The sequence below is a fragment of the Halictus rubicundus genome, chromosome 1, assembly GCF_050948215.1.
Source record: "Halictus rubicundus isolate RS-2024b chromosome 1, iyHalRubi1_principal, whole genome shotgun sequence".
Lineage (NCBI taxonomy): Eukaryota > Metazoa > Arthropoda > Insecta > Hymenoptera > Halictidae > Halictus > Halictus rubicundus.
Window position 1 is genome coordinate 11,381,228 of NC_135149.1, and position 23,830 is coordinate 11,405,057.

A 23,830-nucleotide genomic window follows, 5' to 3' on the forward strand; every position below is an offset into this window, starting at 1 on the left:
AAATGTGCTGAGTCTTTTATTTTATGGTTCTCTGGAGGCTCATTAACTAGACCGATCTCAACAAAATTGTCCAACTTAAAAAATGAACAGAATTTCATGCTTCAGTACCTCTGGCTTTATGAAAATACTGTACGACGTTCCGCAATCTCTGAATCGCATACAAGCTTTTGCCCCTTTTGATACATTTAAGTCAAGAACAAACACAAACTGGCTGGAAGGGATGGAACGTTCAAACAGACTTCGGACTTCCGGGGATCGTTCAACTTCATACTTCAAAATCCGAAGCTCTTCTGTGCTCGTACACTGCACCGTCGGGTTACAGCTCGTCCGGCGAGTTTTCTATTTGCTTATTCTTTCATCGGAGGTATGCGCGGCATGGTCGCGCGAAGTGTCGTAGAAAAAGTTGTCTCTCGCCGAAACGCGAGAGTGTAGAGAGAAAACAAAAAGAAAAAAAAAACGCGAAAACCAGACGGTAGGAATTAACCGGTCGATTAGCATGCCGTTGAATTACGTTGCTTGGATCGTCGATCGGTGTTTTATACTTCGCGGGACGGGCCTCGGAACTTCCTCGTAAAATTCCGCGGCCTGCAATTACGAGCCCCCGGTATTCTTTTCTATGTCGAATGATTTATGCACGCCTTTCTCTCTTTCTCTCTGGATCATCTCTTCGGATTCTCTCTCGCTTCACGATTCTTCGATAATTTACAGCCCGGCCCGTCCGAATCTCCTCGAACCTATCGGAACCTATTCGACGCCTTCGAGCCTGTACTTTCGCCTGAGATCTACTGGGTGTTCGAACGAAGATACGCGGAGCTGTTCACAGCATAGCACGCATCGCGATTCGCATGATTCGCAAGATTCCTGCGTACCACGAGGCTCGAGGCGTTCGCGACCATGGAGCGGTCTCTCGTATCGGCGCGACGCGATGCTTGCACGGGGGACTTTCTCCTATCCGTGCGATTAGGGATATCCAATCCGGGATATCCAAAAGTCATTAAACCCCGTGAGAACCGGCATTTTTATCATCCGACGACGCGGGCTCGCCTGCAGTTTCGACTAGCCTGGCATCGAAGTCGCCCGAAGGCCGTCGCTTTCTCTTCAAAACCGTGAACCGATCGCAGAATCCGCGCGAACATCTTCTCTCGCTTACATAGTATCTTCAGATTTTCTTCCGCGTCGAATCTAAAGCTGCCTCCACACCGGTTGAACGACGAGCAACTTTTAATCGATGTTGCACTCGCACAAGTCTCTCGCATGCATTAGAAATTGAATTTCTCTTCGTTCTCTTCATCTTCGTTTTCTTCAGTGTTGTCTGCCATCGGACGAATAGCATGTTCATTCGCCAACACATTTTGGTCGAACATCGCGTGACGGTATCGCGGATCCGCGTCAGCATCTTCTTTGCATCTTCTTTTCTTTGTACCATTTCCTTCGGATTTTTTTTTTCTCGCGGGGAATCCTCGATCGACTTTTTGCCCAGGACGAGAATTAATTCTAACGACCAGAATTTACATATGTTGGAATAAATGACACATCGATTAACACGTCCAATTTATTCGCGCGAGGCTACCGCGCGATTCATAAATTGGCGTCGGGATCGAAGCGAACATTTTGATGTTTACGATATGCTGATCATTAGAAGAACATTAATCGGTAATCGCTTGCAGCGAGTTCAAGAGGATAGGGGATCGGCGGGTCGGCTGGTAGGGTTTCGATCAATGTACGAAGAGCTGTCAAGGGTCATTTGTTGCCAGGTCGAAAATGTGAAAGATGTGTCCCAATTTCTATTTAAAAAATCAGTGTCAAAGCAATCGTGTTACAGCAATGCTATTTTCGAGACTCGGTGGCTAATACGTTTGATCATTTGACCACCCTAGGAAACACAGATGCCGTTTTCCATGTATCTGTGTACGAAGATTCACCCTTTTTCGTACAATTTTCTTCGTATTCTTCCGCGAGAAGGACAAGGGTTAAACGAATAAGAGTATAATGAAAATCATCGTGAAAGAACACAATGAACGGGCGTCGACATGCAGGACACATTCCCGGACTAGTTGACGCAGTGTCACGACGCAACGGAGTGTTCGAGCGCGAATAATTGAGTTGCTACACCGAGCAAGCTCCTTTAAAGCTCCGGTCGACCTGCGATCGAATGCTGCTTACGAATTTAATTAAAATCGTCGTAAAAGGACACAATGAACATGTCCAAAGAAGACGCCCGTTCCAGGACGCATCGGCTCAGCGACGTTCGCAAAGAATGGCTCGAAAGAAATGTTTCCAGAGCCGAGATCGGCGGAGGATCCTCCGCTCTGGGTCGCGCGAGGACGAAGCAGGAGTACTCGTCGGAATCAAGGATTTGTGAAAGTGGCAACGGGGACCAGGAAAGCCGTCTGAAACAAATTGTCCAGATACCCTGGAAAGATTAGATACGTTCCCGGTGGATTGACCTCTCCCGATAAAAGATTCCTCCGCGCGAGCGCGCGCGCGCCAATAAGAATACAAAAGCGAGTTTAGCTCTCGCGAGGCGGCTCTCGCGCGGTCCGGGTTAGAGTGCGGCTTACGGTGTCGATGGAGGTGAAAGAAGAGGTTCGACGTCGGCTAGGCGAGGGAGGAGAGATAGTTTGCTGAAGAAAGACAGAGAAAGAGAGAGAGAGAGGGAGAGAGAGAGAAGGAGGATACGGAGAGTCGCTTGCGACACGCAGGCTCGAGCAGCCAGGCTGATAGGTAGGTAGGTAGGTATATCGCCCCCTGACCCCGAAGAACTACCGTGAGACCGGCTTAGCTCCGGTCGGAGCACTCTCCTTTGCTCTCTCTCTCTCTCTCTCTCTCTCTCTCTCTCTCTCTCTCCATCTTTCTCTCTTCTCTTGTCTCTCTCGCTTCGCCTCTCATCCAGCTCCCTTCTCTCTTTCTTTCTCTCGGTGCACCGCGTATGCAGACGTAAGTACGTGTGTGCATCCAGGCGCCGTGGAATAAAGAAGTGGGAAGGGTACGGTGGCGTGACACCACGACCATCCAGCAGAAAAGAGAGGAGAGAAGGGAACGACACGACGAAGGATGTTGTGACTCGTGGGTGCAGCTGCAATGCGGCCCCGACTGCATTCAGTAGTGGCGCGCACAGGACGATCCGATGCTCTCCTGGGCTCTCCGATGGCACGCCAGGATTATCCAAAGCCAGGAGCGAGGCGCTCCGTACGGTTTCGTAACCGATGCAACCGTCGCTATCCGCCGGGATTGTTCCCTGGACCGATCGATTCTTTTCGCGCGAACAGCCGCTTTCTTTCTATCCCGCTATCGCTGGGAGTTCTGGCAAGCTGTGTGTTCGTTCCACACGTTTACCCCTTTGCAAATGATAATACGGATTTTTATAGAAAAATCGCATCGATTACAACGAACAGGAGTCAATTTCAACTGTATAAACGCAGAAAACTACTGATCCGTGCCTACTTCATCCACCGATTACTATACCAGCGGAAACAATCAACCAGCAAAGGATCGATAAGAAACTTTGGAACCAACCGTTTGAGAAATGTCCTCCGGACGATCGAGTCGATCCGGACACAGGACAAGACTGAATAAAATCTTCTCCGAGTATCGCGGAGGAAGATCGATGTTCCGAGGAATTGCAGGTTGTCTGTTATGCTAACTTCATGAGCGGCCGGGAAACACGGAGCACAAGCGAAAGGGGTCGAGTTCGTCGAGTTCGAAGTGGGATACGGTAATTCGATCCCGTTGAAGATTATCAGAAGTTATCCACCGAAGATCTACCGAAGATCGAGCCCGCGATTACGTGGATGAATGAAGAGTTTTCGAAGCGAGAACCCCTAATTACGGTGTCGTCGATCTCTCACTAAATCCAACGAAGGAGAAAGCTGCGGCGGCCTGCACACACGTCGGACCAGTTTTAGACCGTTGCCTGGAAACTTTCAAATTAATTTATGTACGTATCGAGAGGAACATCGGTCCCATGATTCACTGGTGATTCCAGTTGACGCGGAAAACACGTAACGCCAGCCTGTTACAGGACTAACGGGATGAAACGTCCGCGATGATTAACTGATCGACGATCATCGCCGCTGCCGTCGCGCTGCGTTAATCTCGCAAACTAGTTTGCATTAACGTCTTCTTTTCCAATCGAATTACACGCAGGTGTTACACTCGAAATCGCGCGGCCGAACGAGCTTCTCGATTTTATAGCGTGCTTCCTGCTGTACCAATTTTTCTTCGCTCTCCTGTATGACTCTGTGCGAGCGCTATCAATCCTGAATCGTCGACATTTCCTAGCGGATGTTTTTTTTTTACAGACTTGTTTACTACCACCTATGGGCTCGATTATTTATATATCGTCAAAATTTCGAAACGCGGTTATGCACTCGACTTTTAGAAAGGTCAGATTGGAAACATGGAAAATAGAGTCGCTGGAAAGTTTGAACGCCTACCCGATCCTCTCGGCGCCCACATTCAGAAACTGTGCTTAAAACTGTCTATTTTTGCTCGGTAGTTCCATTTTTATATGAATCGGAGGGCAGCAGAAGTTGAGCAGGTGGAATACCAGCTTGTTCTCTTTGCAATGTGGCACAGTGCCTCGACATGCAACGTTAATAAAAAAAAAAAGAATCCAAATTTTTTGGTAACGTAGTTTACGTCGCCATGGCCAGAAACGCTGTTTCTGATCCGAAGTCAAAGCAGCAGGTTCTAAGAAGTGGGATCCAAGCGGAACGTCGTGGAGGAAAGTAGGCGAATACCTGCTTCTTCTCTTCGCGATGTGGCACAGTGTTCCTCGGCCGTTAATCGAAATTTTAATTCGAATTTTTGGCCTCCGTAATTTATGCTGTCCTGCCGGAAAAGCTGGTTTGGAACGGAGTCGGGCCAGCAGGTTCTCAAAACTGCGATCCAAGAGGAAAGCCGAGGACGATCCGGCACCGGGATTGCCTTTACTTAGCAGTGAAAGGGTTAATTACGATCGTCCAGCCGGAGAGATGTCTGGCTCGTGTGGGCGAACCGAGCGCGAGCTTGAATCGAAGATATCTCGTTGCGCGATTATGTGTCGTATGACTCCGGGACACGATCAGGTCCTACTTTCTCTCGTGCACACGCACGCGCACCCGCAGCGCCGTCCTGGCCTGCCTAACGCTGCTAGGCGAGGTGTGCCTGCATAAGAGACGAGCCATTTCATTAAACCGACCGCTAAATGCCCCACTATTTTTAACTAAATTATTTTCTACTTCGAAGACGTCAGCCACGGTGACGCTCTCACACCTTCGTACATCCACCTTTTCCATGAGGTTGCACAGACATTTTTCATTTAGATGAGGTCTTCTCCGAAAATAATTTTCTTGAAGAAATGATCACTTTAGGGTATACGAGGGGATCGAGCATAAATGTACAACTTAGGAAATCTCTGACTTTGGTGTTGTTGTTGAAAAAAGATTGATTAAAGTGTAGGTATTATTGGCCAGTAATAGACATGGCTCTAATATTTCATCTGTATATAGACAAATTTTATTTCTAAGAAATGGGGATGAATGTTGAGCTCGATAGTTGGGGGTGTTGATATGGACACTTAACTGTGGGCTTTCAGATAGAACTGATAAAAGAACATGCATACCTCCTTTTTCTCGAAGTCTGTTGAAAAATCAATTTTCTTTCACAACGTTAAAAATGTTATATCGGATAATATAGGAATAGAAATTTTAACGATAATTTTATCGCAATTGGACCCAGTTACTAGACACACTTTTCACAAATTTATCCGTCAACTTACCATTTTATAGTCTCGTAATAATCGTAAAATGAGGAACCCGAAGTCCGTCAGTCTGACGGACGCGGTCCCGTCGTTAAATCTCGGGAAAAATCATTCGCGTCGACTTTAACGACGGAGCGATCGTTGTCAGGAAGCTGTTGACAGACCGCGCCCAGGATCGACGTCCGCGTTGCAGCCGGAGAAAACTTGTACGGTCGCGGATCGTGTAAACACGTCGGGGATTCTCCCGTTGCGAAATCGGACGCAGGAATTCCGTGGATCCGTGGGGATTGCGAAAGACGTTTGTCGTCGACGGTAGGTATCGCGGGGAAAGTATCTCCGTGCCATCTTCGGTTTCGCTTATCAGTGACTGATGGACCGGACGATGCTATCGAGCGATACCCAACCAAAGCGGTTCTTCGCGAATCTCTTCAAGTAATCGCGTAACAGTTGTCGGAGCCACGAAACGTGAGTTTTTTGCCGGCGCCGAGAACGACGACGACCCACTTTCCGCGCTTCTAATTCCCTCGAGGTAAGAAGACAGGTGACGTCACAAGACGCGCATCACAATTAGGCATGAAATGATCGATAAATTATCCGGCTGATTACGACGAGCACGAGGGTTTTATTCCTTTGGTCGCGAGCGTTTACGTTCGAGCCGCGATAATTGATATCGCTCATGAATTATTCAATCGGCGGGTGTCTCTTTGACGGCTTTTTCACGGGGAAAAATACTCCTCGGAGATAGAAGACGGTATTTATAGATTCATTTTCTTCGACGACGTCATCGTCGCGCCCTCCGGCTGACGTGGAAACGCGTTCCTGACCTGTTCGATGAATCGACGGGTTCAGAACTGTCAGTTAGTTGGGAAAGAATCAGGGAAGTGTTCTATAACTGGAAATGCATAGAAGATCTCAGTCGCTTCGAATTTTTACTGTAACATTTACTGCCTTTCGTGTTAGTAGGGCTTTTGATATATTCATTCTCTGTCCGAGATGTGATCGGAGTTAATCGCTAGACTTTATTCTCCTTTTTACAATTTTAAGAACTCACTACTAATGTAATCGCTCGTAATATTTCACTGTTCTGCGTTTCACCTACTCATTTTCGTCATAAATGACGTATGAAATGAAAGAGTACTTCGGCAGAAGAACGAATGCTTCGCCAACGTCTGATATAAGCGGTAGGATTTATTAGAAAAATTCGTTGCGAAACACGAAACGGGAGAATTCTATCGCGAAATAAGGAACGTCCGGAAACTCTGGATAAATGATAGAATTTACTGGAAAAAATTGTACAGAGTTGAAGACGGTGCAATAGTATTTTTGAATTCTTCGAATGTGTAATTTTATTCTCGTAAACGCGTCAAATCCGCGGTCGAAAGCGCGAATCAGCCCGATAAAATCCCGAAGAAAAATCGCGAAAATATAAGTGGGTCCATACCTGGAACTAGGAGAAACGCTGCACCAACAGAGCACAACTATAGAACCGTTCGATCGGATCGTACCCGAGCCCACACTGCCATCAATCCCGAGCAAGATCCCGGGGCCTGTTACCCCGACCCGTTATCTCCTTCGCGGAGAGTATCGTGCACGCATGCCGGAGGCGCGTCGTTCAGCGGAAGGGTCTGCGCGGGGGAAAGGGTTCGGCCGTGGTTAATTCATGAGAGAGTAAATCGGTTTGGAAGAGCCCGTTGCGGCGCGGTGCGGCGCGGCGCGCTTGTTGCGGCGTGGCTGCACGTGGTGGCACGTGGAGAGGCGTGGTTCGTGGGAGGGCCGTGTACACCGGTGTAATCCACTTGGCACACGCTGTTCGGCTAGCCCTACTCTTTCCCGTTCCGTTCGCTACCCTACCCGGGCTGCCTCTGCTTTTACCCTGCCTACGGTGCTCTCGGGGCTCTCGTTTCTAGAGTTAATCGGGTCCTTCCGTGCACGTGTGCCAGACCCAGTCTCAGGTGCACACACGGTGTCTCTTTCATTTATACGTACGGACACGCCGCACGGTTGTCTTTCATTTGTGCAGGCGCGCAGGCGCTCCCGTAGGTGGGAGATCGGTAACCGAGAGCGGATTCGCCGATCACCGCTGTCTGATAGGGCTCTCATTGTTTTGGAGCGAGCTATCTTAATTGGCAACCGGCCACCTTACCCGCAGCGACAGGTTACCCAGAGCCGGGGGGGGGGGGGGGGGAATTCGAAAGGTTAGAGGTGGGAGAGAGTGGGCCCGTTTTTCTCCGGCCGATTTATACTACGACGACAGCTTTTTTCGCGCGGAGATCGTTGTCTCTATCGTAGAGACCAGTTCTGTGTTCTATGCTGTCTGGTGAACGACCCCTCCAGCTCTTGATAATTCGCCGTATCGGTATGGCTATTGTGTCGAATCGCGCTGCACCCCTCCGCACCCCGTGTTAATCGCGTCGAGAGTTGAATAGATGATTTTTACCATGAGGTAAACACTGGGTGGTCCGATGCGAAATTAAATCGAGCCCGAGACTTCCGAGCTCCGACTATCTAGGATTTCGATCTTTGCGCTCGGGGTGGTGCGAAGGACATCTGTTTACTTCGATCGGGTTACCGGGGTCTTTGGGGGTCTTGTATTGTGTGCCGAACATATTCTCGAAGGCATTTACATTGTTTAATCGCAGTGATCGATGGATCAAGAGAGGAGTCCGATTGGGGTGGCCTAGGTAGAGAGATCGTTGATTTAGTGCTTTTCTCGTCGATTAATAAATGAATACAGCTTGGATATAGTATTCTATACATTTGATCCGAGAAAAATATTAATTTTAACTCTTTATTCATATTTTCATATCGCTTTCCAGCGTCCTCTCGTTTTTCAATGAACTGTCAATCTTTTATTCAATTCATTTCTCGTCAAGTTAATGACTTAAATGTCCCAGCTAAAATAGGGGTAATTTCGATATAATTTCAAATAACGTTCAAATTATCCAATGTAGCGATAGCTAAGTCTCAGACGTGTCAACAGTATCAGGAGAGTTGTCAGTCGACTTACTAAATAATTCTTGTGCCTCGAACTCAGCTACCTCCCAGCAGAGACTAGGATGGTTAACATCACAAAAAGATCTCCATCGTAAATGATATCCAATCGACCACAAACAGATTTAGTTGCTTCCCAGGAATTTCAACAGTGTCGAAAAATCCCTTTGCCAAACAATTCTGGTGTCCGAGGCACTAAAACACGTAGGACAGAATTTCTAAGCGTGACTTTGATTCCTTTTTAGCACCAATAAAACCCAAGCATCGCGCTCGTTGTCGACACAGTCATCCCCCGGGCGTTAAGGATAATATCGCGTAATAATAATCGAGGGGGTATGGCGGTTGTCGGTGTAGGGCCTAGGCGCTTTAAATGCCAATGATTTCATGTCTCCCCGGGGTGTCGGAGCATCCCCTATATATGAAGAACCGTCGACGTCGAGGACCTCAGTCGACGTCGAGGATTCGGGGCACCGATAAGCCGATCCGAGTCAATTCGAGGAGTCAAAACTGCAGCCAGCTTCGACGACCAGGAATTTCGAACCAGTGAAAGTGGTTTCCGAAACCCATCGGCTGCCAGGCCACCGTTGGCCTGGCGGTCCGAATTTAGTCGATCCTCGTTAAGATCATTCGCGCGAGTCACGAGATCTTACGCGCGATCTCACGCCCGGAATCCGACGCAGACATGATCACCATGGACACCGGTCGCTCTCAGTATCACAGATATTGTACGTACCGAGAGGAGAAAAAAAAAATACACGTTCCTCCTCCGTTTCTTCCGGTCGTCGGCGTTCGAAGCGTTTCTCGTTGTTGTCCGCGAGCCCGTTTCGCGCGATCGCCAACGCATTCAAAACGAGTCCGACGCTTGTCAGAAAAGTTTCCATTCTAAGCGGTGTCGTCCGCGGCGGGAACAATGAACGTCTTCGTTGCGACGGGAACTTTGCAGACAGACCGGTTTCATTATTTATAATCAATCCTCTGCTATTTCGAATATCGGCACTGACAGGTCGTCATCCATTGAACACGATCGATCAAACGACGACCGGTCCATCAATCGTAATCAACGCTCTCCGGTGGCCGGCAATTTTTCACTTTATAAAATTATTTAGCTTCTTTAAATATCATCTTTGCGAGAGAGGGAGAAAAATCTTTCATTATCGATATCGTCTCCGTAATAATCACTTCGAGAGAGAACCGCATGGGATGACGAAGAGCCACACAGTAACCATATTAATTATACAATATATATATACCCGATACTATATTCAATTCCTGAACTTCACTAATTCATTGAAGAAGAATTACTCGTTCAGCGTAGCACGATTTTCGTTCAACAATTAACTGCTTCAATGTAAAATCGTTAATCGAAGCGACTGATTCTGCCGATTCCATCACCCACTGTAAATTCAGCCACAGCTTTGATACCATTCCATTGTGTTAGTGACTCCGGTTAGAATTGTTCGAGTCACCTGAAAAGTTGAAGGACTGGGACAGTTTTAGCTCGGAGAATGTGTGGGGGTTGATAGAGGGTGTTGCTACATGGTGATGTATTCTGTTGCAGGGCAGCTACATTCGCCGAACGGCGACAGCGACAACAGCAACGGTAGCCAACGCGCGGTTGCTGTTACGAGGAACGACGTAGACCAGCAGCAACAGCCGCATCGCCAGCGGCAGCAACGGCCCCTGACAGCTACCGTTCCAGTTCTCGCTTGCACGAATCACTCTTCTCCGACCACCACAACCACCGCCTTCACGTCAAGTATGCTTCTTCTGCAGACACAGGTCAGTTGATCCTCCCACCTTCGTGTGCTTCCCACCAACCTCCACTGTCAAATCTTAGACGGAACCATTTCGGACAGACACAATTTCCTGGAGCTTCTTGTTTCCAACGATCACTCGTAGCGATCTAGTCGACCAGAAAGAAACGAAGTGTTTCTCGAGGCTAGGGCAGAGATTGACAGTAAACTCGTAGTTAGAATTTTAAGTAGTAGATCCTGAACCTCTGGCTGGACCTCTTTTACAGTCTAAAAAATCTTTTAAAAATATTTTTGTAGAAGTATTTCTTGCAGACTCAGTAGTCTTTCTGTTGTACCTTATGTGATAGCTGTTCATTTAATGTAATCGCCGAAATGACGACCTTGACTCTCGGGGTCAAAACAGATCGTGCTGTTTTAAGGTACAGTCAGAGAAAGTCGTAGGCCCAGATTCGTTCTTCTAATTTTCAAACTGGTTGCCTTCAGGGTTAGTACTTGGAAATAGCTGGATCTAAAGATACCATAGGAAAGAGCAGGGCTCATCCTCTTCAACCTTTTCACTCTCTCTCTCTCTCTCTCTCTATCTCGCTCTCGCTGCGAAGTCAGTTTTGCTCGACTTCCTTAACTTCTCAACACCGGTGCGCCTTCTCTGCTCGCTGTCAGTATCGATTCGATGTTTTAGTTTGTTTACGCGGACAATTTCCGCTCGATATCTTTAGAAAACCGATTACCCCGGCGTTAACCCAGCGGAATTCGCAGCGTCTGGCCTGGTCGAGCCGGTAATTATCGAATCCCGTATTTAGAGGCGCGCGATACTTTCACTATTTCAGTATCTTATCCGCACTTCGCGAACTCCGCGAGTCTAGCCCGACCTGTAACAAGATCTGCCCTCCTACGTCCCGGCGTTCTTGATCGTCATCTGCATTCGCTTATCGTGCACCATCTGCATTCCTGCCCACGTACCCGGATCCTGTGTGTCGTCCTACCTGTTCGTATCCCTTCCCCCGCCGTTCCCCTATTTTCCCACTTGTTTTCGAATCATGTCTGATCACCGCGGCTAATTAACACTTTGCGCTCAAAGCTATTCGGATTCTCGAATTCGGACGATTCGTCGAATCTAGAATATTTTCACGCTTGGAACGTTTAGCAATTTTGCGAAAAGCAAAGACGCTTGGTATGGTAATTTATGGCGGTGCCTTGGAGGGGACAGCCGAGTGCAAAGGGTTAAACAGCTGGTCGAAGGAAATTAGCGGTTCCCTTCGCTACGTGTCGTAATTGCTTAGAGGAAGCTCTCGAAGGGTGGTGAAGAAAAATGGTGGCGGTTTAGAGACCGTGGAGACCATGGAAGGCTGGAGCTCCGATCGCTGGTCCCCGAGGGAGCGATGAAACGAAATGTCAGCCCAACACCGGAACCAACCTGGCAAATTGAATATCCAACCCCATCCCTCTTTTCTTCCGACGACGTCCTCCCGTCTATTCCTGTTTATCGCTCGCGCTTCCTCGCGTTGTTCTTCTTTCCTTCAGGACTCTCGGCTTTGTTTTTCACCCCGTTGCGTCGTCGATGTTTCCCCGGAATCGTGTGTGACTCGTTCGATGTCCACCTCCATTCCCATCGATCTCCTTCTAATCGCGTTATCTCCCGCTGAACCGAATAATCTCTGTGCGAAATGTCAGCCGGGTATTCATAGGACGGGCACCACGACCGGTATTATTTATAACAATTGAACGGTGCGGAGGAACGTCTCCGGGTCCGACGATGTCAGTGCTCGACGCAAACGATCGCGGCTCAATCACGTTCGAGAATGATAGACGACGCGACACGCTGCTCCAGTTAATTAATACTAGTTCGCTGCCAGCGTTTGTCTTTTTAACGTTTCTAAATGTAACTCTTCTGAAACATTCGAGAACATCATCCCCACGATTTAGCCGCACTGCATTCCTGATATTTTCTTGAGTTCTGATGTTTGCAAGTTGTCAATATGCGTTTACGAGAAAAACGGATACGGACGCGTTCATGTTTACGCTGTGATTTGATACAGCAGAAAAATTTTATACTTTTGACACATTCAAATTATTACGAGGAAGAAAGATATTCTTAAATGGCTGCTGCTGTCTTGCAGTGAATGTACAAAATTTTGATTTTGCTGATTCCGTGATCGATGGACAAGCCGCCTGAATCGCAGCGATTCCATTCAAGAAAAAGCGACTGATGTGTTCAGTGCGCGTATTAGAAAGGATTCGAGTGCTCGTTCGCGACGTTCTACGACGTTTCACTGTTCCCCGGCCGGTTGAATTATAGGCAACACGCGATACGCGCTCGCTTCGCCAATCCTCTCCGACGGCCTCACTGCGCACCTCAACTGTACATCGATGTCTCGACCACCGGCTGCAATTGCAGGCGAACAATGTTACCGCCTTGCAGTCGAGCACTCCGATTTGCCGCTCGCACGGGTCCGGGGCTGTCCGACTTCCAACGCGTACCTCAAGTGATTAGTTTTCCTACTGTTGAATCGCCGGTGGTTTCTAGTGACTTCAGTTGAACTTTATTTTCGGTAGAGAGGATACAGTGAACGATCGTCTCGTTTGCTTGTTGCTGAGGATACAGTGAGCGGTCATCTTCATGTTCAGTTGTTACTCGAAATTTTAGATTTAATTGCGCATAAAATCTAGGATTAGAGTCACTGCGTTCCTTCGTACGTATCCGAGACTTTACAATCGATTGTGCATTTCCAACGTGCTCGTCCGAGTGTACGGAATCCTAGACTAGAGTCCAGGGTCTAGACCAATGATTCTACAGGACGTTTGCCCGTCTGCCCGCAGAGTCCTTTCGGATGTAGTACTCTGGCGGACCTGTTAAGCGCGTCGTACACGGACCCATCGGACACGGGCAGCCTTCCTGAAGAGCTGGACCCGTTTCCGGAGCTGCAGCTCGGTAATCCTCAAGGAGTGCCAACAGCAGACGAATCAGCGCAGCCTCAGGCAGCAGTGCACCACCAGCAACCGCCTCAGCCGCCTCAGACCGCGGCGCCGCTTCCAGAAGATGTCCAGGCGGACTCGCTTAGGTACCGATGGTATTTTGAGACTTGGATTTTGCTTTTGGCCCGCTGGCATTTAACCATAGACAACTGTTGTGAAAATGACAATAGGAACATCTGAATCTTCTGACATCAGACGATCCGCCAAGTGTTTCTAGACGTCAACTGTTTCTTTATGAACTACTTTTGTAACAATATTTTTCTCGTTAATGAGCTATCCCGGACGATAGTTGTCTAAGGTTGATCCTTTTACTGGCAGCGTGCCAATTTAACAATGCACATACGAAAGCTGCCACGGTAAAATTCCTACACGAGAGAGACATCGAATCGGCCCTGGCAGTTTTTGCATGTCCCAGCTGTTTGGCAGCGAAAGGGTTAATCCCAACCCGTTTCAAGCAGTTCTACGCCCCTGCCGAGCTTCCAAGAGACTTACACGGCCCCACGGTACACCAGACAAGAGCTCCAGGTCCTCGGCATAAAGATGGACGACGAGTGCTATGATAACCCGGTGTACCCCTGCGCCACCGGTCACTATCCCACCGAATTTTCGCCGACGATCCCCTACCACGATCATCAGCAGCAGGCCCAGCAGCCCGGCGGGGTCCACCATCACCACCATCATCATCCTCATCAGCCCCAGCAGCCCCCGCCGCCTCCCCAACAGCAACACCATCACCATCATCAAGGATACTTCGCTACAGAAACCGCACCTACACCGACAACCGCTGTCCCATCCCCGGCAAACCATCGACAAGACTCGCCGTACGGGGCTGCTGTCAGCGTGCCCATGGTGTATGGACCTCCTCCAGCCATCACTGGAGGTGCCACCCCCGTTGCTCCCACAGAACTGTGCCCGAACGTTGACAACGTCGTCGTTGGCACGTCCCGGTCAAGGAGGGCGTCGCTACCCACGCAGAGGCTAGAGTCTACGAGGTAATGATGGACACTTGATCAGCACATTGCAACCCCCACGGATCCTTTTTGGGGTTTATAAAATTTTCGCGGCTGTCCTTCGCGATTGCTGGCCGGCTCGGAATTTTTATTATTATCTGATTAACTTTTGAGTGAACACGTGGCGTTCAAACCTTTGTTTTTTTCAAACGAGGATTCTTTCTCCGAGAACTAGACTTAGAAGTATCGGAGTCTTGAATAACAGAGAAATACACAATATGTACTGATCTTTTATTATGCACATAATTAATTACACGTATAGACCCAATGTTGTCGATTTATCGACGTTCGAACTGAAAGGGTTGATAGACCCTGTCACCTTTAAACGTTTGTTAAAGAGAATATTCCAGGCTCCGTCTTATTTCAATAGTTTGAGAATACAGATAACATGCTACAGCTTACTTTTAATTTAAAAAGCATTCTTCGTACGGGGTGTACATAAACGTGCCCCACGTGGCCGACCATGCGCATGTAATCCACGAGACCAATCGAGAAGGTTAACACCTCCTTTCGCGATCGTCGAAATTAGCCTAACTAAAGGGGTTTGATGATGGATACTCGACGGTCAGATTGCAACCCTCGCGAACGATTTGCGGAGCGTGTGAAGTTTCAGCGACTTCGCGGTCATTTATTAGACGTTTGATTAACTTTGATTACCTATCCGGATCGTCGTGATCAGCGATTTGTTTACACAATTATCCCGGGATTAAATAACTCGCGTACCGAGAACAGATTAATAGCATTGACACGATTACAAGGCTCACACCTTGTACTATATATTGTGGCTTCTAGTTTTTCGCGCGTGTCCGACGACGAGATTAATCGATTCCTACGTCAAAACATGGTATCGATTTCCGCGAATGTGCAATTTAATTAGATACGCGGCGTTGTTTTGCAACTCATTTCGCCGTAATTTGCCGCAATACGTTTTTCTCCCGTGTTTGTGTATCTTCACTGGTAAATAATTGCTCAACCCCTGCGAGCTAATGATCGAAAGGTTAAATTGCATCTGGAAGAGACAGCGTCTACTATTCGCTGCCGAATGTCCGACAGTCCCTTATTGTCGATGAATTGTCAAACTCTTTCGGCCGAAAGTAGCAGCAGCACAGTGCCAATGAATTCTCTATCGATTGACACTCTGGCACAGATTATTAACGAATTATCCTTTAATTGACAGTAGCAGCAGCACAGAGTCGCCGAAAGCGCGTGCCGGAAGCGGATCCGGAAGTTCCGTGAGTTCTCTCTCGCCCGGAAGCGGAACCAGCAACGAGAGAGCACCACCGAGTCCCAGTCAATTGTGTGCCGTCTGTGGCGACACAGCGGCGTGTCAGCACTACGGTGTGCGTACCTGTGAGGGCTGCAAGGGATTCTTCAAGAGGACCGTGCAGAAGGGCGCGAAGTACGTCTGCTTGGCCGAAAAAGCCTGTCCCGTTGACAAACGCCGGCGGAACCGCTGTCAATTCTGCCGCTACCAGAAGTGTTTGAAGGTCGGCATGGTGAAGGAGGTGAGTTTACACCTTTCGCATAAATTTACCATACATCCCGATCCCCCAAATTTTTCGAAGTGAAGAAGCATCGTAAAGCATTAGTTCTTGTCGATTCCATCTGGAATTGTTATCTTTAATGCAACATCCTCCTGATAGAATCCTGTTAGAAACAGAAATTATTTACGCAAGTCCGGACGGAAAATTGAAGAACCGTGTGTTCCCCAGGTGGTCAGGACGGACTCGCTGAAGGGTCGGCGGGGTAGGTTACCCTCGAAGCCGAAGTCTCCTCAGGAATCTCCTCCTAGTTCTCCGGTGTCGTTGATCAAGGCTCTGCTGCGGGCACATTCGGACACTATGCCGGCCAGTTTAGACTACTCTCAGTACCGAATACTGAGCCACGACGATCCGCCGATCGACGACGCGGAGAAGACGCAACATTTCTACAATCTCCTCACCCCGTCCATCGACGTGATCCGAAACTTCGCTGACAAGATACCAGGCTTCACGGATCTGCTGCGGGAGGACCAGGTACCTAGTTCAGTCTACCTAAAAACGCGTAGCAATTTTTATGCCATTTCTTATTAAGTATCGACCGAGAACCGGGCATTATCCGTTCGGGGAGCTTTCGTTAAAGAAATCGATAGCTTGTACATTTTCTAAAAGGTCATCCCTGACGAGTGTACGACATGTTTAATCGACCGTTCGATTGGCCGGTTGTCTGGCAGTTGCATCGAGCTGCCGATGAGAGAAACGTTCTCTCACGGACGACGCTCGTCTTCCCGATGTTTCTCACTTTTTGTTTTCTTCCGTTCCGTCAAGAGATCACAAGCAATTAGCGGATCGAGACTGTCAGAGATTGATCGTCGTTTCTTTTTTTTCCCTGTGCGTTTCCAGGAGCTGCTATTCCAATCGGCCAGTCTGGAGCTCTTTGTTCTGAGACTGGCGCATCGCACGGAACTGGAACCCACCCAGCTGACGTTCTGCAACGGTGTCGTACTAGCGATTGAACAGTGCCAGCGCATCTTCGATGACTGGCTGCATAGTATATTGGAGTTCTCCAAGGCCCTCCACGTGTTAGATGTGGACACCAGCGCTTTCGCTTGTCTGTGCGCCCTCACCCTCGTTACTGGTAAGCTTACGGTCCAAAGAAAATCATTCTAATCGAAAGAAACGCGTCTTAGCCTTCGCAATCGCTTCTACTCGGCTCCTGCCTCGACTAAGAAAAGTTTTCTGGTAATTCTGATTAACCTCGCGCGCCTGGCCCGCGGACGGCACAAAAGCCGCCATAGTGACGTTACTGTTAAAAGCTGATGCTTTCCACGGAAGCCACTATAGTGGTGTACAGTGCTTAAGAGGTTAAAAGGAGCGCGAAGGACGTGATCAGGACTCTAACACTTTGACTGCCAAACTAGAAACCTCAAAAATTCCATAAAATCGAAGTAAGTTATTTAGTGAAATGAATTAAGTATGATATTAAGTAGTCCTCCAACTTTCTTGCATTTTACAGATCCTAGTCGGTACAATGAATATATTAACGTAAAAATTCATTTTAAAACCTGGACAAATAGTTCCGTCACCCACATATGGGTGACATGGCAGTCAACGTGTTAACGGTTCGAATAATTCTAGACTCCTTCAACTCTCGATCAGCCAAAAGTAATTCTACAATAATTCGAATGCACTCTAATTGAAAGGAACGTGTCGTGTCCTTCGCGACAAAGCCCGAGTACGATTTTATTCTCATTTAGCTGAGCGGTCCTATTTTCCATTTGAACGGTCTGTAATTTACAGTTTTCTTCCGCCCGTCGTCGTTGTCCGACGCACTAAATGAACAAACGGCCGTTTACGTTCGAGATCGAACACGATTTATAATAAAAGGGGATACCGACGATTGGATCGGTTTCTATTTCCCCTCGTCCATTCCGAGCCGCGAGTCTTCATTACGCGCGTCCGTCTGCGAGACAAATTATTTATCCATCGGCCGGTTAGTTATTGATGCGACGACGAAAGGAGCCAGCCGGCGTCGTTGGTTGGTTGGTTGCTTGCACGCGATACGTCTCACAGTGATTTTCCGCGAGCGCGTTCACGTGCGTGCGGCTTTTCGGACCCCGGGATTGCACGCAACATCGATCCACGCGTGTCGCGGTCGTCGCAATGATTACGTACCGGGAACTTCGGGGGGAAAAGGAGGGAAAGATACAGTAACGCCTTATCGCCCAGTTTACATCGCACCTTCGATACTGGCGGAGAAGAGCGTCGATCGTTGCGTCGATAGAAGCTGTTCAAGATACAGCTCTGTCTGTTGTTGATACATTTTTCTACAGCCATCGCGAAGGATTGTAAATAGTCAATTTGGTGGGGATTAAATTATGTAAAGGATTATACCGGAAATAAGCACGTTTCGACGAATGAATAGATGCTCGTCGACTTTACTCGCTTTGTTCCGACGCGAACATTTCCATGGTAAAACAACGAGTCCTTTTTCTACGCTTCGCTCTTATCGAGAATCGAAGCTGCAATGTGAACGCGACCTTAGGGTACGTTCATGTTGGTGACGCGATAGAAGATGCTAAGCTAATACTTTCTGAACAGATAAAACCCTACAAAGATACGGATAAAATGGACGACCGAGAAAAATCATGCGTGTCCTCTTTGGCTTTGCAGAAAGGTACGGCCTGAAAGAGCCTCACCGCATGGAGCAGCTGCAGATGAAGATCATCTCCTCCCTGCGGGACCACGTGACCTACAATTCCGAGGCACAGAAGAAGGCGCACTATCTCTCCCGACTACTGGGCAAGCTACCGGAGCTGAGGAGTCTGTCGGTTCAAGGTCTTCAGCACATATTCTATCTGAAGCTGTTGGACCTGGTCCCGGCGCCGCCGCTGATCCAGAAGATGTTCGTCGGTAGTCTGCCGTTCTAACTCGCCTTCTGGACCTAGACTAGGGCTATCAACGCGTAGAAAAATTCACACACATACACACTCTCTTTCTCTCTCTCTCTCTCTCTTTTCTCTCTCGAGGCTGACCCCGTGCGGTTATATACACAGATACACGAGAAAACACGGGTACATCACATAGACAGACAGACAGACAGACAGACGCACAGAACACCATTCAGTTTTCCTAGCTCTATACGTACCACGTAGCTTTTACTATGTTCTATGCGTGTGTCCTCGAACGGTTCTCAACGAGGGTTCGATCCTGTTCATCGAATCAGGTGCACCCAATCCTCTGCGACAACGCTCCCAACGTGTAATTGGACGTTCGAATGGATGAGTTAGGCGAAGGTTAACTATTTGAAAGTTCCCTGTGCGTGTGTACATATGTGTATGTCTCAAAAGGGCGAGGGACATGTGCGTGTCCAAAGGACGAGTTGCCCGAAACTATCGTTACTACTACTCTTAACTGCTGCGGTTACTTTTAACACGATGCAACAGCTATTCTTTTACTATAGAGCTGATCACGCGGACCGTCCTGGCGGAGGACTCTTCGGGGGTTCAGGGAACGACGGGGAAACAGAGGCGAAGGCAGAGAGAAGGCTTCGTCATCGTTCCAGGACCTAGGGTCTAGACGGTTGAGAGGCGCGGTGGGTGTTCGGGGTCGGCGTGTTCGTCTATTTCTCGCAAGCGTGCACAAAAGGAAACGATGAGGAAAAATATATACACGAATTTTTATCACTTTTCTACCTACTTTGTATACGTCGCCGCCGCCAACGAACGCCCACGCCTCTCCCGTCGTCGACGTCCTTCCGTCTCGACAGTCCGTCGCATCGGCGAGCATCGATCCTCCTCTCTCTTCGGTGTATTTAAACGTACTTAAAAACACACACACACACACACACACACACAAGTCGTGGAGGAGTGAAGAGCAAACACATTGACGACTCGCAACATATCAAGCGCAACGACGGAAGAGCAGACGTGGAACGTCGCAGCTGGACTCCCCCTATTCTCCCTCCAACCCCACTGATGAATCCCCCGGATTTTGCTCTTCCGTGTTGACAGTTTAGACGTAGGCGCGTGATCGTAATCACACTCGTACGTCGCGATGATGCTAATGAACACTGTCGAAGACATCCCCCTACCCCACCTACCTCCGTTTCCCGTAGACGTCTGTGTGTAGCCACGATCGATGAAAACATGTGTCCAGAATCATCATCCCCTAAAGTGTCGATTGTGGATTTAGCGTCATTGGAAACGTGCGAGTGTCTTCCGTGTCACGGCGGCCGAGACCGCTCGGCCCGATTACCACTACTCTTGCGTTAATGTGATTTTAGACAGCTAAGGGCGAGATGAAGAAGAATGAAACGGGATCCCAAACCAACCGGCCCGCCGACGACGATGTCGATAAGGTTGCCGTAACGCAGGGCGGCCATTGTCGTAGTCGCCTGGCGGGCCGGCTCGTACAGGTCCGGCATAAAGTTACCTATTACGTTATGACATTTATTTTTAATCAAACTAACGTAGAGAGTCCTATTTATACGTATACCGCGCCGCTGCTACTTATACTATTACTTACTACTTACTACTGTTATTACTTACTACTACTCAAAGCGCTAGGCGTTAAACTACACACGATCTTACGGCGATTACTACCGCTGCTACCACTGTTACCATCCGCTACCTTCTTACCAGCACCTTGTGTTACCATTGTCCGCTACGCGTAAGGATCACCGTCAACGTTTAAGCACTCTACTCGCCGCAGTCTCAGCCTACACAAAATGTGGACGTCGACCGAGGATCGAGACGAGAGGCGACATCGGGGAACGAGCAGAAAGATCGACGCGCGATCCAGAGGATCCAGGGGAGACTGGAGAATGTATCGTAACCTTGTCGTCTAGCTCGTCGACGAACGGAGGCCCTCTTATCAATTGGTCGTCGTTCGGCTCGAGTCCGGAAAAGCGTATTCGCAAACGACCCACCGCGAACTCTTCGGCAATAACACTTTCCTCTGTCTATGTACAGCTAAACCGATCCAACCGATATACATACAACGTTATACAAGATTACCACTAGAGTGCACCCAAGAGTCAATCAGAAGCAGAAACAGATACAGGTTTCACGGAATCGGGCGCGTAACACGTTGAAATATTGCATGTACGTGCACAATAGGTAATATTACAGTAATTACGTGTGTATACGTTATAAACCTCTAAAACGCCGTGCGATATCCGCAAAATGTTCGACGCTTCGTGAGGAACTCTGTCCTTCGATCTCCGCGTGCACGCAAAAATTTTTGTAACATATGGTTCCTTTGGAAAAATACCGATTTGTTTTATACTGTTCGTTCGATGAGGTTTTTGTAATTCTTCTTCGCCAGCCTCCCTATGCAACCAGCGATCTCTCGTCATGAAAAAAAAAAAAAAAAATACACGGGGGATAGAGCTGCGCTTATCCGAGGACGAATGCGAATTCGATTATGTCGGTCCGAGGAAACGAACACTTCAAATCTGGGAGTTTTCAGTTTCTAGTAAATGATTCATGATCTTTCGACTTCGAATTTGAAAGAATTTATATTTTTCTGCCAAAATTGAATAAAACAGATTTCGTTCGTAATTGGACTTGACCGCTTGCACTGCAATTTATTTACAAGATGTCCACGCACGAAATTTAATTTTTTTTTCGGTTAACTGTGGTTAGCTGTGGTTAACGTAGAAACAGTTTTGTTGGTCGAACAATTCGTTTTCATTGGACGCTTCTTCGTTCCTCAGTCTTATTGGCATGAAAAAGATTAGTATTGTTGTATCAAAGCATTTTTCATATCTACACAAGGGAAACAAACGCAGGATCGATACAAATGATTCGAATCTTAAAGTGTTAAAGGAAGATCTAATTTGGTCAGGATGAAAGCACTTTCCTCCGTGTAAATGAGCCACAGACAGGTGTGTAAGAGACGTTTGCGGATGGATACGAGATCGCAGGTGTTCGTAGAGCACGAGCAAAATGCCCGGCAAGAAAGCAAGGTACAAGAAAGTCCGCGACGGACGCCCGCCGTAGCGTTCCTCCCGGTCGAAAATTAGGGTCACGCTACGCTGAAGCGACTGGTCCGATGTCTCTCCGATTAATGAGCATCAACTTCGGATCGACTGTTCTTCGAAGATGGTTTCATCGAGAACGGACCAATCGTTGGCTGTGCGTGTAGATTGCGTCGAGTCCGGCAGAGATTCAGCGACGTCGCGAATCTGTCAAGTAAAAACGGTGCTATTAGGCTAATTGCGATTAAGGAGCGCTTAATGGTCTCGAGGGCTTCTCGGGTTCTTGCCCTCCACCGGCGCGGCGGCGGGCAAAGGGAAATGGTGTTTTCGTTCCTATTACTTAAGAAAATTTCGAGGACGCCCTTGCGACCGTTTCCAGTCCCCTATTGGAGCGGAAACAATCGATTCGTGGTGAACGTGTTCCGGTTTCCGCTGCGTCTGTACCGCACTCGACGCTTCAATTAAAGCGATGTATTATTTTTTACGACGTGTAATTTCTAAAAAAAAAGAAGAAAAAAAATTACGAGAAGAAAGAAAAAGAAACGAGATGATACAAAAGACAAAGCGAGAAGGGTTAGAGACGAACGAGAAAAAAAGATGATCGTGTTTAGGGATCTGTCTCGACGAGGAGCGAGATCGTCCGAGCACACTGTTGTTAATAATTAATTGTCATCGCTGTAACGAACGAACGGCCAATTCCGTTAGGTGTACTATCCTCTTCCCTCGATGTAACAATAAATGTTCAATCAACGGATGAGATCACGCTTTTTTTTACCGTGTTTCGTTTGAATAAAGAAAGAAAGAAAAAAAAAGAACTCCGTTTCTCTCCGATCCGTACGGCCGCACACTTATCTTCGCGTGAGATTCTTGTGATAGGGAGATCGAGATCGATAGCCGTTCCCCTTTCCGTCCATTGATTAGGGTAGCGTTATCGAACCGTGTTCGACTATCGTTTCTCTCTTGTCCGAGGTGATACAAACACAAAAGTGATGGAGGAGAGGAGAGAGAGAGAGGGAAAGGTTCCCGTTTGTATCGTTTCCATCGTTTCCACCATCCCGTGATCAGATTTATTGTGTAGATGGAAAACGGAGAGGCATTTCGTGGTAGAACACGAACGAAATGCGGCAGGTTGTCGGTTTTCGCACGGAGATTTCTTGCGATCAATCGATCGATCCTGCGGAGACGGCGTACCGACGAATGCACAAAAATCACAAGCACCCGCACACCGGAAACGGTAGATGTTGCACCGAAAGTACCGTTTATAGAAATTTGTATATTATGGCGCAAGATTCCGACGATCCATCGATCCTTTTGATCCATTCCCCTTTCGATGCATCGACGCGATCGTTCGCGGAAGTCAGCGGAAGGGGATGAATTTGCGAAACGATCGAAACAGCGAGCGAATCGATGACGAATCGATCGTCGATATTGACGGCCGTACTACTGAAAAGGAGGTGAGGTTCGAGATCAATCTCTCATCGATCAATCTTTCTCTCTCTCTCTCTCTCTCTTTCTCGCTGTGTGTTCTCGTTGCAATCGTTCACTGCGACGATAATAAAATAAACGGAAAAGGAAATGAAGTAGCTAAAAATGGTAAATAATGGCTTTCATCCCTACGACCGTCGATATGATCAACAATGTTTCCGATTACTGTAAAAATCTATTTTCTCCTCACAATGTGCGCACACGTGATCACGAAACCTTCTTTCCGCGGCCCGATTCGGTGTAATTCTGCGACGAGCCATAAAAATTACACACACACACTGTTCCCTCTCGCTTGAATATAATATAATATAATGAAATATAATATATTATATATATATACATATACATAATTATAAATATATAAATATAATGTTTAATATAAAAGAAGTAAATGAATATATTATATATATATT

General features: G+C 47.8%; 1 protein-coding gene across 5 annotated transcripts in view; it reads left to right on the top strand.

Annotated features, from left to right (window-relative positions):
* The window catches only part of Hr38 (Hormone receptor-like in 38), a 72,551-nt gene extending 50,039 nt beyond the window's left edge, over nucleotides 1–22,512 (top strand). For 3 of the 5 annotated variants that reach the window (XM_076787502.1, XM_076787487.1, XM_076787503.1), the window contains exons 2-8: nucleotides 10,293–10,513; nucleotides 13,306–13,556; nucleotides 13,920–14,453; nucleotides 15,649–15,976; nucleotides 16,184–16,486; nucleotides 16,853–17,087; nucleotides 18,623–22,512. In XM_076787502.1, the coding sequence (XP_076643617.1) occupies nucleotides 10,293–10,513; nucleotides 13,306–13,556; nucleotides 13,920–14,453; nucleotides 15,649–15,976; nucleotides 16,184–16,486; nucleotides 16,853–17,087; nucleotides 18,623–18,879 (2,129 nt within the window). In that variant the 3' untranslated portion in view covers nucleotides 18,880–22,512. The remainder of the gene's footprint in view (nucleotides 1–10,292; nucleotides 10,514–13,305; nucleotides 13,557–13,919; nucleotides 14,454–15,648; nucleotides 15,977–16,183; nucleotides 16,487–16,852; nucleotides 17,088–18,622) is intronic. The other 2 variants (XM_076787493.1, XM_076787500.1) reach the window with 2 other exon arrangements.
* Nucleotides 22,513–23,830: the final 1,318 nt, after the last annotated feature.